The 13,358-nt window shown below is 30.6% G+C and overlaps 1 protein-coding gene across 1 annotated transcript; it reads right to left on the bottom strand.

The window, feature by feature from the left end:
* Positions 1-3,349: 3,349 nt before the first annotated feature.
* On the bottom strand, positions 3,350-10,367 carry Tsp_07918 (ATPase, AAA family). Its single transcript, XM_003381323.1, has 13 exons — positions 10,127-10,367; positions 8,236-8,526; positions 7,920-8,062; positions 7,558-7,856; positions 7,167-7,290; positions 6,907-7,050; positions 6,568-6,794; positions 6,454-6,507; positions 6,036-6,318; positions 5,834-5,983; positions 5,622-5,752; positions 5,451-5,563; positions 3,350-3,486 (listed from the first exon to the last, which is right to left on the bottom strand). Exons 1-13 carry the CDS (start codon positions 10,365-10,367, stop codon positions 3,350-3,352), a joined length of 2,337 nt encoding a protein of 778 aa, XP_003381371.1.
* Positions 10,368-13,358: the final 2,991 nt, after the last annotated feature.

The raw sequence follows: 13,358 nt of genomic DNA, 5'->3' as shown, positions 1-13,358 counted from the left end.
TTGCATAAGTGTCGCAGGACATTTTGTTACTTTTCGCTCAGGCATAATAATGTATGTACAAGAAAATGTACTAGCGCAATACAAAAGCTTTTATTAAAATTGTAATTGCCAATTGCGATTATTTTGAAAATGTTTAAAATGCACACTATTAATTAATTGATATTTATTGAACATTGAACACTGTTCATTTCAAATTGACCATTCCACTATTGCAATTTTAATTGTTTAATTGAAAGAAGAGCGAGATCAAACAATAATAATAATTCAGCAAATACACAGCATGTTTCATTGTTGTGTACTGTGCAAATAATAACTTTTTCATTTACTGCTGAATATTTTCTGTTCTTTTGTTATAAAAATTTATTCAGCATTGGAAAAAAGAAGAATGTAGCAGCCTGCAGAGCGCCATTTGGGGGAAAATATTTGCTCGCACTTTATCTCAATTGTCAACGCACCTGCCTTCTTCTTTTCGTATATTTATTCTATCGCTTTATCCTGGTTTTTTGTTTCATGCTTAACTTATTCTTAATCGGATTTTCCCATCGAAGAACAATACATGGGAATGAAGAATATAGAGCAGTGGAAGATAAATAAAAAAGGTAAAGGTCAACGAAGATCTTGAACATCTGGTAAAGGTCAATGATGGATAAAAGATCTTTTGTAATTACTCTTACAATTGATAAAAAGGTCAGCGTTGGATTATATATAATACTCAGACAGACGATAAAAATAATAAAAGAATCAGGTCAGACTGCTTTCCCACCAGATAAGACTAAAGAACTGCTTGCTGACTGAGCTTGAGAAATGATGATAACTGAGAATTGATTATAAAAAATGGAATGAGAAAAAAAAATATATATGAAGATGTATTTTTTCCCCTTCATTTTCATTCAAAACTAGTTGTATATTTTGATAGAATCTATGATTTGTTGAATAAAATTCATCAGTTGAAATGATGACTCATCATCAGTAGTTTATAATTTCAAATTCTACAGTCGAAATGTTCGTATGGTATTATAGAATAATGATTGATTGTTTTCAGTGCGTGACATGACTAACGAATTGTGGATAAGAAATAGCGAACGCTTGCTTACCTGATGCTTTCGTGGAGACCATTTTGATTTGATTGTCGAAAGTTGTGATAAATTTCAAATGCAGCAAAAAGAAGCTGGAAAACGATCAGCCAACCGACAGTGGAAACAGAAGATGAAAATTTCCACTGGAAAAATTGTTCGGCTCAAATTTTGGTATTGAAAAAAAAAACCAAATGAAAATTTGGCGACAACAATCCCACTCTCTGCGCTTATTCGACAACACGAGACGAAACGGAGAAAATTCCGAAGAGCAGATAGCAGGTTGGTTGCAATCAGTCAACTGACTTGGACGACCAAATAGCAGGCGTTATATACCCAGCCGAACGGCCTGTGACTTCACTGACCAATCAGCGTCGAATTGGTTTTGACCGATTCAAAAATTTCGAATCCAGCGCCAACTGGTGAGCAAAAACTGTCCACCCGAGACGAACTATTAAGAAAATCAACAATTGAAAAATAAAATCAAGAAAAAAAAGAATAATCATAAAATAAATCGAATAATTAATAATAATTAATAAGAATAATAAGAATAGCAGCAAGAAAACAAAATTCTCCGTGTTCAAGTTGCTGGTGGTGGTGGTGGTGGTGGTGGTCGCGCGTACGAATGAAAATTTCCCCTCGCAGTAATCGTTCGCGTTTTGCTCATTGCAATTTTCAACGAACGCCCACACAATTTTTGAGAAAACAAAATTTCCAATTTCTACCAATCAACATTTAAATATAAACAGTAATTTTTAAAAAAAATATATAGCAATGCAAAAAATGATGATGAATATTAAAAATACATTAAAAAATTTTTAACGCAACGGTTGTTGTTGTTGTTGTTGTGTTGTGAGAAAGTTCTAGTTGGCTGTTGGCGTTTTGTGTAAGCAAAAGATATTCGCAGCAAAAGGGCTTATCGATGTTCTATTATTCATTTATTTATTGTTCACTTGCACGTTGAAGCTGTCCGTCGCTGAGCTTCAAGCTGGACAAAAATCAATATCCCGTGCAACAAACGACGGCAACGACATGCGTTGCAATTTTTATCAAAAAAGCATGTTCCAAGTGACAGGGCCAAAAAAGACAATTATGAATATTACAGTTTTTTTAAAACGTCAGCAAATTATTCTCCAACTTTAATCACCACATGATAAATATGCAATTCAAAAAAAAATTATTTCTTACACATATATTTTTTTTGAAAAACAAACTGAACTTGACTATGTAATTTATGATGTAATGTGATTATTACGGTAATTGCGTTTTTTTTCTTTTGGAACAACAATTTCATTTTCATAAATAAACTTGAAAGAAAAAAGCAGTATATCATAGCGTCGGGATGCTTTGAAACGTTGATAAATTGAAGTTGAGCTTGTGCAAGTGATGCTTTCACAAAGCGTAAGATCACAAAGCGATGAATATTGACAACAGCAACGTTGAGAGTAGAGAAAAATTGCTTTCATTGTCATTGAATTTTTAAACTTTTGTGAACCTTCTTTTTTTTTAATTTTATTCAAATGATTGTTAAATATTTTGAAATTAACATTGAAATTGTTTGTCTCATAATGCAATTATGCACCACAATCAAAATGAATCCAGCACATCAATGCATCATCATCATCATCATCATTTTGTTTGTTTATCATTCATTGTACTGTTATTATCATCAGTGAGAGAAAATGGAAAAAAATTTCCAAATAACTAAACTTTAACACCTTTGTTAATTTAATTTAAACTAAATTTTATTTATTTATCATATAATTATTGACTATACAAATTCACAAGTGACTGTCAATATGTCTTGCAATGAAGAACAATAAAAACGATCGTTTGTCTGTCCGGTCACGTGACTACAAATGAATATCACTGATGATATAGATTCGGTTCGCATTTTTCTAATTTTAATAATTTACATTCAAGCAACGTAAAATATTTGTAATTAATTTAAATTGGTCAAATTTCATTGTTGTCAACAAAATCAATTACCCTGTGACCCGCTCGTTATCACAACAACAATTGTAAGTTTTCCTGCAAATAAGTGGCTACAATTTTCACCAAACAAAACTGTCATCATTACACTGTGAAAAGCTTATCATGCTAACAGATCAACTTTATCCAATAAAAATAGCTTACATTTACATTTTCAAATTTACCACTTAAGCGATGCATATTTTCGAAATAGCAACATATGAATTGTGCAAAGAATAAAAACAAATATTACACAAATGAATGAAAACACGTTTTATAAGTACTATTTGACTGATGTTAAATTATCATCGGCACTGTTGCACTTTGACCAACATCTCTGCATAATCCGTGCTCATTCGACAAGCTTTATGTTTGTAAAACAGCATATTTTCCTTTCTAATAAATTGAGATTTTTCAACTGTCAAATTCGACTGTTGGCCATCTAATATTATACATTTACATAGCTGTCACACTGCATAAGTATGTACTTGATTTTCTAGTTAATTTCTTTTTTGTATTATAAAGTAAAATTAAAATTTTATTTAATTTCAAACAAAAAAAAACAATCAAAATATTACCTGGCTAAAATATAAAATTTCTATGTTAATAGTTAAATTTATCGCTCGTAATCTTTATCTACGCTACGGTATGTATTTTTTGGCATTTTGCCAAATGTTTTCACTGATACAACATTGAAGTTAATAATGGTTATAAAATTTAGAAAATGAAATTCAAATTGCATAATTAACAATGAAAAATAAAAAAATGATTAATTTTATATTCAAAAATAATTTTGAAGTACAACTGAATATTTTCGGCAATTGATGCTGTTAACGATGATGTAAAATAATAAAGGAGAAGAAGAAGAAGCACGTCTGGTAAATAATAAACTTGTCTTCCAGTTGGAAATGTGATTAATTATGACAATAGCATTGAACAGAACATTTATCATTCTGAAAGTATGACTTAATAAAGATGTCGATTGTTGCTGTTTTTATGAAGAATAAAGTTCATCGATCTTTTTTTTACACGCCCAGTATGAAGCTTTTTCTCCTACTGTAGCAATGATGAAATTTTTTAAAGTATTTCACTGAAGTAATAATTGATATTGTTACAATTATGTTGCATGGGTGTGTTTGTATGCATATATATGTATATGATTGCATTGAGTTCAATTTTTATCAAAAGCTTATCTTTCCAACAGATAACGCCAATTTTGAGATGAACATGTTCAATTCAGCCGTCAATGTCAGCTATTCAGCAGAAGAAGTAGCTAATAAAAACACCTATTATGAGCAGTTGATGAAAACAATAATTTGCTCTTGAGCATCATCAGTGTAGAATGTAACAATATAAACATATTTAAATGTGCAATTCGAATTGTAATATTTTTTTTCTATTGAAAAATATTTCTTTAATTAACTTTCCTATTTCAATTGTTTGCTTAATTGAATTGAAAAAAAAATAAACAAATGAAATTTTCATCGATCGGTAGAATGTGAATGTTGCCAATTATTCTGATAAATAAAATTGAAATTAAGACAACAACGATGCCAACACCCAGCAGAACCCAGTGGGCAGAAACCCACTTTCGCCCGCATGCAGTTGGACCAGTGAAGTGTCGTTTGCCAAAAATAATCGGAACAAATAAATTTTCAATAATTTCCCATTTCGAACCAAAGTGACGTTTACGAATTTGAATTTACAAAAATTCCCCTGCACGCCTTTTCAACGGGAGAAACAACGCCCAAACTTGATCAGAGAAAATTTTCATAATTTGACCCAATTGCGCGACACTGCCCACCCAAAATTGCAATTCCAACTACAACATTCAACGCCTGCGCATCGGCACCGTTGATATTATTTTAATTAATCACAATTAATTAATTAATTAATTAATTTCTTGAACTTCAATAAAGTGTACAAATGAAAAGTGAATGACAAGGTGCACAATTTGTTTCACTTATTGTAAATTGTGTCACGAGAAACTATTTTGGCAATCTGCCAAATAAATAACCAATTTCCTCATTACGGTGAATATGAAATACAAACCAATAGAAGGTGCGAAACAATAAATTTATATATGCAAATTTTTGTAAAATTCATTTCAAACAAGATCCCTAATGCGAACAGATTTCTTGATCGACATGTCACAACCTTCGTGATATTTGTAAGCTATTTTGAAAGGCCAAGTTTCAAATTGACTTTGTTCCAATGTTCTCTTTTCGGCAAAGGCACAATTTCGAAACAAATATGGATTTTTTGAATTCATATCATCACTAAAATTGAACAAAATTTATTAAAACAAAAAAATATATATAATTGTATAATCAATTCAATAGAATCACCTGCTGGTTGATTCGGTCGTTTGTTGTTTGTTGTCTGTTTTTGGATCTCTCATTTCACCTGAGCGTAGTTTGAGCATTTGAATTTTATGAGCAATTGTCTGCTTAGCACTGTAAGACAATTTTGGTCGAAATGTATCGACTGAGGTAAATTGAACAATTTCATCCAGAGGTCTGAAAAAATGTACAAAATTGATCAATCACCATTTTTTTCCTGTGTTTCACTACATACGGATCTAGGACAAAATCATAATTGCCGTCTTCATTTTTCTGCTGGCGATATGTAGCATTGTATTCGAGCATCACATTCACCGCATTTTCAATTGAAACAGTTTCATTTGATGAATACAATTGTGGATTGGTCTAAATATTAAAAAATGGAAAATATTTCAATAGAACAATCATTAAGATATTAAAACCAATGATCTTATAACTCGTACGTACCGACTTGATTTCAGGTTGAATTATCCACAATAAAAAAGGTAAAATATTTAAAACAAGAGTATCCGGATCAAAATTTGAATGAATCTTTGCCGACGTTTCTGAATAAATGTCACGTAAAATGTTTGCATTTCTTGACAAACAACGCACAGCCTGTATAAAAGTAATAATGTTGAATTTCAAAAAATAAAAAACAAAACTCAACCTCTCTGTCCAAATGTGGATACTGTAACTTTGTCGGGGCATTGGATGAAAATAAAAAGTGAAAAGCAACGGCCGCAAAGGGAAAATATGCGTTCAATTCGAACAACATGTTTTCATTAATACAACGCTTCAATATATCCGTAAACTGCAACCACTGCAAACCATTGCAAACTGACCTCATCCACGTGTCTCGGAATGGTACGGATAGAAAATTTTCAAATAGACCATCAAAAAGACGATCTTCATTTTCGCACTGTGATATAGTTCTTAGGATTGATTCAAATCTGCAGAAATGAAAAAAAAACATCCTTTTATTTTTCTTTGCTATCCTTGTTCTATTATTATTAATAAATTAAATTAAATTAAATTAATTGCTGACTGATGAATAGGACAAATTAAAAATGACACAAACATCGAACCTCATTTCTTCTCGTTTTTCATTATCTGCTGCATTATTGGAATTTTCTCTGCGACTAAAATTGGAATAAAAAATGAAAATTAATAGAAATATACTCAAAAAATTGTAAACCGACCGTTTAAAACGAGGCTGCTGAAAAATTTCTCTCCAAACGGAAAACATGGACTTTTTCAAATCTTTCTGCCCAACAGGCAGACGTTGAATGTCGTCATATCGAATGTGATCAGTTTTGCTTTTCAAAAATTGCAACGTATTGATGCACGATCGGATGTCATTCTCCGCTTTTTGACACAACAAATCCAAAGCTGACTGGTCCGCCGTCAACATTTCTTCAGAACAAATCTTAAAAAATTTGCATACTATTTGCAAGTAAACAATAAAAGTGGATAAATTCATCAACCTGCAACAGTCTGGACGATAGTCTTGCCGTTTCGACACTTGGAACATGAATTACCAGGGCAATTTTGCGCAGCTCACGAAGCGACGGTGCATACAGATCATTGCATATGCAAACAATCGGTCTGCGGACGATAATTTTTCGGCTCTTCTTCCCCGACGCCACACCCTTCACAAGATTGACCAAATAGTTGACCGACGGCTGAAAAATTATTTATCAAACAACGTGATATATAATAAACATTTTTTATGTTTCCAGTTTTTTTTAATTGAAATTCATATAGCCTTTCAGCTCATCAATTTTTTGAAAAAAAATACCAAAGGAGCTCCGTCGATTTCATCAATTACTACACAATGAGGTTTGGGATTCGCGTCCAAAGTGCCCGTCATCAGCAAAGAATTTTCCAAATGTTTCGAAAATGCATCCAACGATCGATCATCACTAAATGCAAAAAAATCATATTATAACATAATATGAGCAACAACAACAACAAACAAATAGGCAAAAATTAACATAAAACAGTTGAAATTGTAAAAATTATTTGTGAAAAGCTTTTTTCTCCAAACTCCATCAATTGCTATTTTTTTCTGCTTTATAATCTTTGAAATGTGATAAAGCTTAACATCTCAATAACATTTCGTCAACATTACTGCATGCATAATTGATTACCCAATTGTAATAAATAAAAAAAATTCGAATTTAAATTACCTGGCGTTCATTTCGTGCACATAATAGCCACAGTGCTTGGCAATCACATGAGCCAGTGTAGTTTTGCCAATGCCAGGACTGCCCCACAGCAGTGCAATTTTATAAAGCGGTCTTTTCAATGAATCCAATTCAGGCTTTGATCCATCGCCCGATGTGGTGGGAAAAAGCAATTTTTGTTGTTTTTTTTTCGTTAATAATTTTTTCCTATCAACTTGATGTAATGTGTTCAACTTTGGCTTATTGTTGAAAACACAAGTATCCCATAGTTTCATCCAAGTCAACAAAGCCCGATTTGAACCCTGAAAATGATTGCTTGATTGTAAAATATCCAAACAAGCACTTTTCTCTCCCCTGTCACTCACGTCATCGCTGAGAAGATCAATGTACGTTCGTGGTCTGTACTTTGATGACCAAAGTTGACCACATTGATCAGACGAGTCAGATTTTGACAAATCCTCTTGATCTGCCATCATAATTTCCAGCGGGTCAATTTCCATATTGGTCACTGATTGTACATCATCGTAAGACTGCCGACAATTATTCTATTTGCAAAAAAAATTGAATTGAAATTTTTAAAATTAAAAAAGAGCAATCTTCAATAAAATGCAAGTAGTACTATGCTTTCGGCTTGGTGAAGCAATTCTTGAAAATCTTCGCTTAACAGATGGCGTCGGCCACCGGCGGCAGCTTGATGCTGAGTCGGCTGCAGCTTTTGCCTTTTCCATTGCATTTGCATTTGCTGCTGCTCCTCTTGAAGCGGTTGCTGCTGCTGTTGCCTTTCGTTTCGTTGCTGCTGGTCAGCAGAATCATTGCTGTTGTTCGTATTGAGCACAGCATTTCCTTCTTGATCATCACGAACACGCACGTACATACGGCCTAAATTAGCCAAAGTGATCGGTATCCAGTCACAGTCGACCGGTGGTATGGAAAAAATACGAGCCGTCGGTCCTTCCATTGTACCGCCATTCCCTAGACGTAAAGTAAGCAAATTATAATTATTGTTTATTTATTTTCTCATTGCAACAACATTTATTAAAATAAATTTCAAACTTTATTCACCTCAGTCAGCAGTCAAATATGTAACAAATAATTTTTCACTAACAATACAATTATCAATAAAACACGTAAACAATATGGCAGTGTTTTCCTTTCAAATTTAAATCGAAACTTTCTCCATCTACATAAATAGCAAAAAATTTAATTTTTTTAAAAAATTATTCATTTACTTTTCCTTTTTCACGATTTTGTATAAATAATTTCATCTTAATTAATACTTGATCAAATTTGCAATTTTGCAATATTTCTGCCTTTCTGCACACGCTAATCAAAAGCACGTTTAATCAGATTGAGATGAAAATTTTCCATTTACAATATTTCTTGCCTTTTCATTTCCAATAAGCAAATATTGGATGAATTTGAGAAACAACAGTTCAAGTAAGTTTTAAAAAATTTAAATAATTAAGGAAATTAATCGTCCGGCTAGTTGGATAATTGAAATGAAAGTTTTGGTTAGTTTAAATGTTCCAAAGTCGATTCATATAAACATCTGTGATGACACCCTTGACAATTTTCAGTCAAGTCAAATAAAGAAATCAATTCTCCACCACATTCATCATGTTGATGTATATTCACGGAACATCCACTTGTAAGCAGTCTTCAAGAGATATAACCAGTTGTGCTTTGGCATTTGCTAAACGTTGAAAAATGAAGTCACAACCATATCACTCACTCACTAACTGATCATCAGTGTGATCATTCATTTTTTTATTCAAATTCAAATTGGCCAGTGCTCGTTAGATGTGATCCCCTTAACTGTGAATTGAAAATTCTTTCTTGATATATTGAAAGCTCTGACGCTCATCTACATTGCGCTCTTTTCAACTTTCCAATCGATACAGTTAACTGCGTTTTCAGAATTGATCATGTTTTTTCTCTTGTAATTCTTACTTAATAATGACTTAAGCGATTGCTAATAGAAAAAAAGCAATTAAATAAAATGTGAAATGATGACAAACGGAATAATAATAATAAACATCAGGGAATTGCTTTACTGAAGTCACACACACACATATGTACATATATATCTACTGTAAAAGCTTTCAATTTTTCAGTTGCCTCTATTCCAGACATCAATCAAAGGTGTAAAATTAGAAAACAAATTCAATTAGCCAAAGCTGAAAGAGCGCTGCTTATCTTCAGTCATAAACAAGTTATTTATTCCATTTGCGATCGTATATCAATGAAAAATATGCAGATTATATTGAAAGATTTAAAAAGAAACAATTATTAATTCTTTCATATCACTTTCTGCATTTCATGTAATATGAGTTTTGCGATAAATTCATTAATATCCAAACTTTCTTATTTTCAAAGAATAATATTTAATTGGAAAAACCTAACTATATAAAGATTTGCAAAATACTTTTCCCAAAATTGAAAACAAATCTCAAACAACAGTTTTAATGACAAGGAAACTAAATGTAAAATATCAGAATGCTAATTTACTGGTTAACTGTAATTTGACATGCCTTAAGTTGAATATTGAGGTGAAACAAAATGATAAACTTACTCGCAGAAGCGATACTGAGATGTTGACTTTGTCGCATTTCCAAGATCCGATCGATTGCCATATCAAGTTCTTCATCTTGTTCATCAAATCGTCGTATTTTATTGTTAAAAGTATTCTCATCTCTGCGAATATACCAGTTTTTGGGATCATCAACGTCAAACGGATTCGATTCAGAATGAACATTAACAGAAGCGCCGGAAGCACTTGCCCAAGCACATTGGCCAGCAGATAAATGTAACATTGTCACTAAATAAGGAAATTAAAAAAAAACTAAAGTTAACTACTATAATAATAACCATTTATTAAATTAATACCGTTTTCAAAGTTGAAAATACTGTCAATAATAATAAATATTTATAATTTACATGAGTCTACATGGTTTTCACGGGTTACAATTATCAGTGAAACATCAGAAGCATTATTTTATAATACAAATTTTTACCATATTTTACTACTAAGCTATTACTTGAGAAAAGTTAATATTTTAAATTTATTATGCCGACGAAATATAACAGAAACAACTGCAAACACTGATCAGAAAATGCAAATTTAAACACCATGTAAATCATCATACCTAGCAGTACATGAAGTAATTTTTAATATCACAGCATAATATGCATAAATTCACATGTAATAACAAATAAAAACTAGTTTCAATCAAAACCGTTTTATATATTTCAAAACTGATGCTACTTGACCAATTTTTTTGATTTTTGAAAATCTATTACAGTATTATTAATGATAGTCAAGTTTTAACTATTAAGTAGAACGTTATAAACGGTAATTGCTTTCAAATAATTTTATTCAACAGGAGTATATTTAACTTAAATTATATGAGTATGTAATTAAAGGCATACTTATCAATGAATAATTTATTTATTTGAGGATTAGACCAAAGCTATTGCAAATTTAAAACTTTATCTTTGAAAAAATCATATTTAAATTAATATTAAAATTTCAAATATTAAAATTTTGTTCTTGATTTAAAACTGTTTTTTAATATATATTCATATGCATTTATTTATATGTAAAACAATGATTCTCGTAGTTCCTTCAATAGAAAGCATATATTTTTTATTTATAAATTTAAGAATTAAAAGAAAGAAAATTGGGATACATAAAACTATATAATTGCTTAAACTTATCAGAAAATCCTGTCATTTTAAAATGCTGGCATCTAAAAAGTACAATATGAACCAGTTACAGTTTTTCAAATTTTATACAGTACACGTACTTTGTAAAATGAACATTTAAAACATGATGTGATGCACGATACAGTACATAAAATGGCAACAGATTTGAATTTTTATAGTGTCATCATTTAAAACAGACTGCGAAATGTGCTATCCAGTTCTCATATTCAAACGATTTATAAATTTAAAATGTAAGAAGCATTTGATTTGCCGACTTTTTGTTATTTTAACGTTTGATTTTTTTATTATAAAAATTTTACATTGTAAACAATGTAATATATAATTTACGTAACTTTAACTACATATGTACATTTTAAACTATGTTTTGTTTACTGAGCTTTTAGTAATATAGGATGAGGAAATCTTTTAATAAAATTTTTTATAATCCTTTTGTTAGATTTTATTTTGTAAATTTTTTTTCCAGAGAACATGCTTGTTATTTAAAGATATACTCGCGCAATTACAAATTTTTAGATTTTTACTAAACTTTGTATACTAAAAGGAAATTGTGTTTCATTTTTCAAAGTACATTTTCATTTTTTAAAGTGTTCAGTAGTTTATGTGAATATTTTTACTTGCAAGCAATCTACGGTAACGGTTGATTCAGCTACAAGAAAATCAATGATCAGTTGTTGACGCTTGACAGAATATATGTAAAGGATGCTTGTTGACACTTGAAATGTTTTGAGTCGAATTTTCATTGATATCGATCAGTGTTTATGAAAGCAATATTCATTAATAAAGTCGTGTTATTTTGGTGCTTATATTAAGGTATATATAATTTATGCTAATTTAACAATTTTTAACAGTTCGTATTTATTTTGGACCAGTTTTCCAAAGAAATACACACACTGTTATGCTGTGTTCGTTTTCAATAATAAATACTGATTTTACTTTTAAGTACACTAGTTTTCTTAACTTTACTTTTAACTTACTTTGTTTTTCATTCTTTGATAATACAGCTGAACTAAAAATTGGAAATTGTTTTATATTTTGTCGTATTTTTAAAGAAAGATTTATCAATCTGCTTTATGTTTAAGGCAAAGAGCGTTTCCGTAGCCGTTGAGATCGATCGCCTGCGGATAATGAATATGTCGCTACGCGTCTCAGCATGTAAGTCATTAATGTTATTATTATTAATATCACTTTGTTGGGACAGGAATTTAATAATATAATAATATATATATACATATGAATGTGTGTGAGAGTGTAGTATGATTGAAATACATTTTAGTACAAAGAAATACATTTATATGTATAATAATAGTACTATATGCTTTGTTTTTTTAATGTTGTTTTGAAATCATCTCTAAATCTTGCATTTTGATCATCGGTGTGGAATTGTCAAAACATTCAGTCTTTCAAACTGTTAGTCCAAATTAGTTAATGAAATATGGATAATCTGTATAGTTTTTTGTTTTACTGGATATCGAGACATTATGTAGATTTAGAGAGTTTAGCATTCTGCATGTATTTGTTTAAATAAATTGTCAAAAGGAAGTTTTTCTGTGTTAAATTACATTTCAAAAGCGTTTTGTTAATTACGTTTTAGTTTATTGGTGATAAGTTGCTACACATACATAGATTATACAACTTGCTACTTTGCGGTAACTTTTCATTTCCTATATAGCATGCACATGCATTAAGATATCTTTGAATGGGAAAGCTTTAGAATTGTGTAAATATTTCAGACTATTGGTTTATGTTTTTAAATTGTAACTGTGCATTTGAATACACTAGTTAACACTGAACATTCTCGTATAGATTGGCGATATGAGTAAATTGATTACGGTATGTTTCAAAATTGTACTTTATTTTCATATTCATTGTAAGAATCAAATATAAATTTATTTAATGGTGGTAAGTGTTTTATTAGATGATATTGGTAATAATACAAATTGTAATTATTTCTGTATTTGTGTTAGTAATGTGATGAGGAAAACAAAGGTGGCAATAAATTTAATTTTGATATCACAAACTTTTTTTTATCCATGTAAAGTTGTCTGTGAAAGATTAATTATTAGAAACAAAAAATGGAA

The sequence above is a fragment of the Trichinella spiralis genome, assembly GCF_000181795.1.
Source record: "Trichinella spiralis strain ISS 195 chromosome Unknown Scfld2, whole genome shotgun sequence".
Lineage (NCBI taxonomy): Eukaryota > Metazoa > Nematoda > Enoplea > Trichinellida > Trichinellidae > Trichinella > Trichinella spiralis.
This window is presented reverse-complemented; position numbering and strand designations above follow the sequence as displayed.

What these genes read in the sequence shown, in the direction of transcription:
- Tsp_07918 (XM_003381323.1), bottom strand. Translation starts at nt 10,367, where the DNA reads ATGTTACATTTATCTGCTGGCCAATGTGCTTGGGCAAGTGCTTCCGGC. An exon ending in TCAGCATCAAGCTGCCGCCG is followed by an intron (nt 8,063 to 8,235) that starts GTGGCCGACGCC and finishes ATGTACAATCAG; the next exon opens with TGACCAATATGGAAATTGAC. An exon ending in AATGCTCAAACTACGCTCAG is followed by an intron (nt 3,487 to 5,450) that starts GTGAAATGAGAG and finishes GTATAATATTAG; the next exon opens with ATGGCCAACAGTCGAATTTG.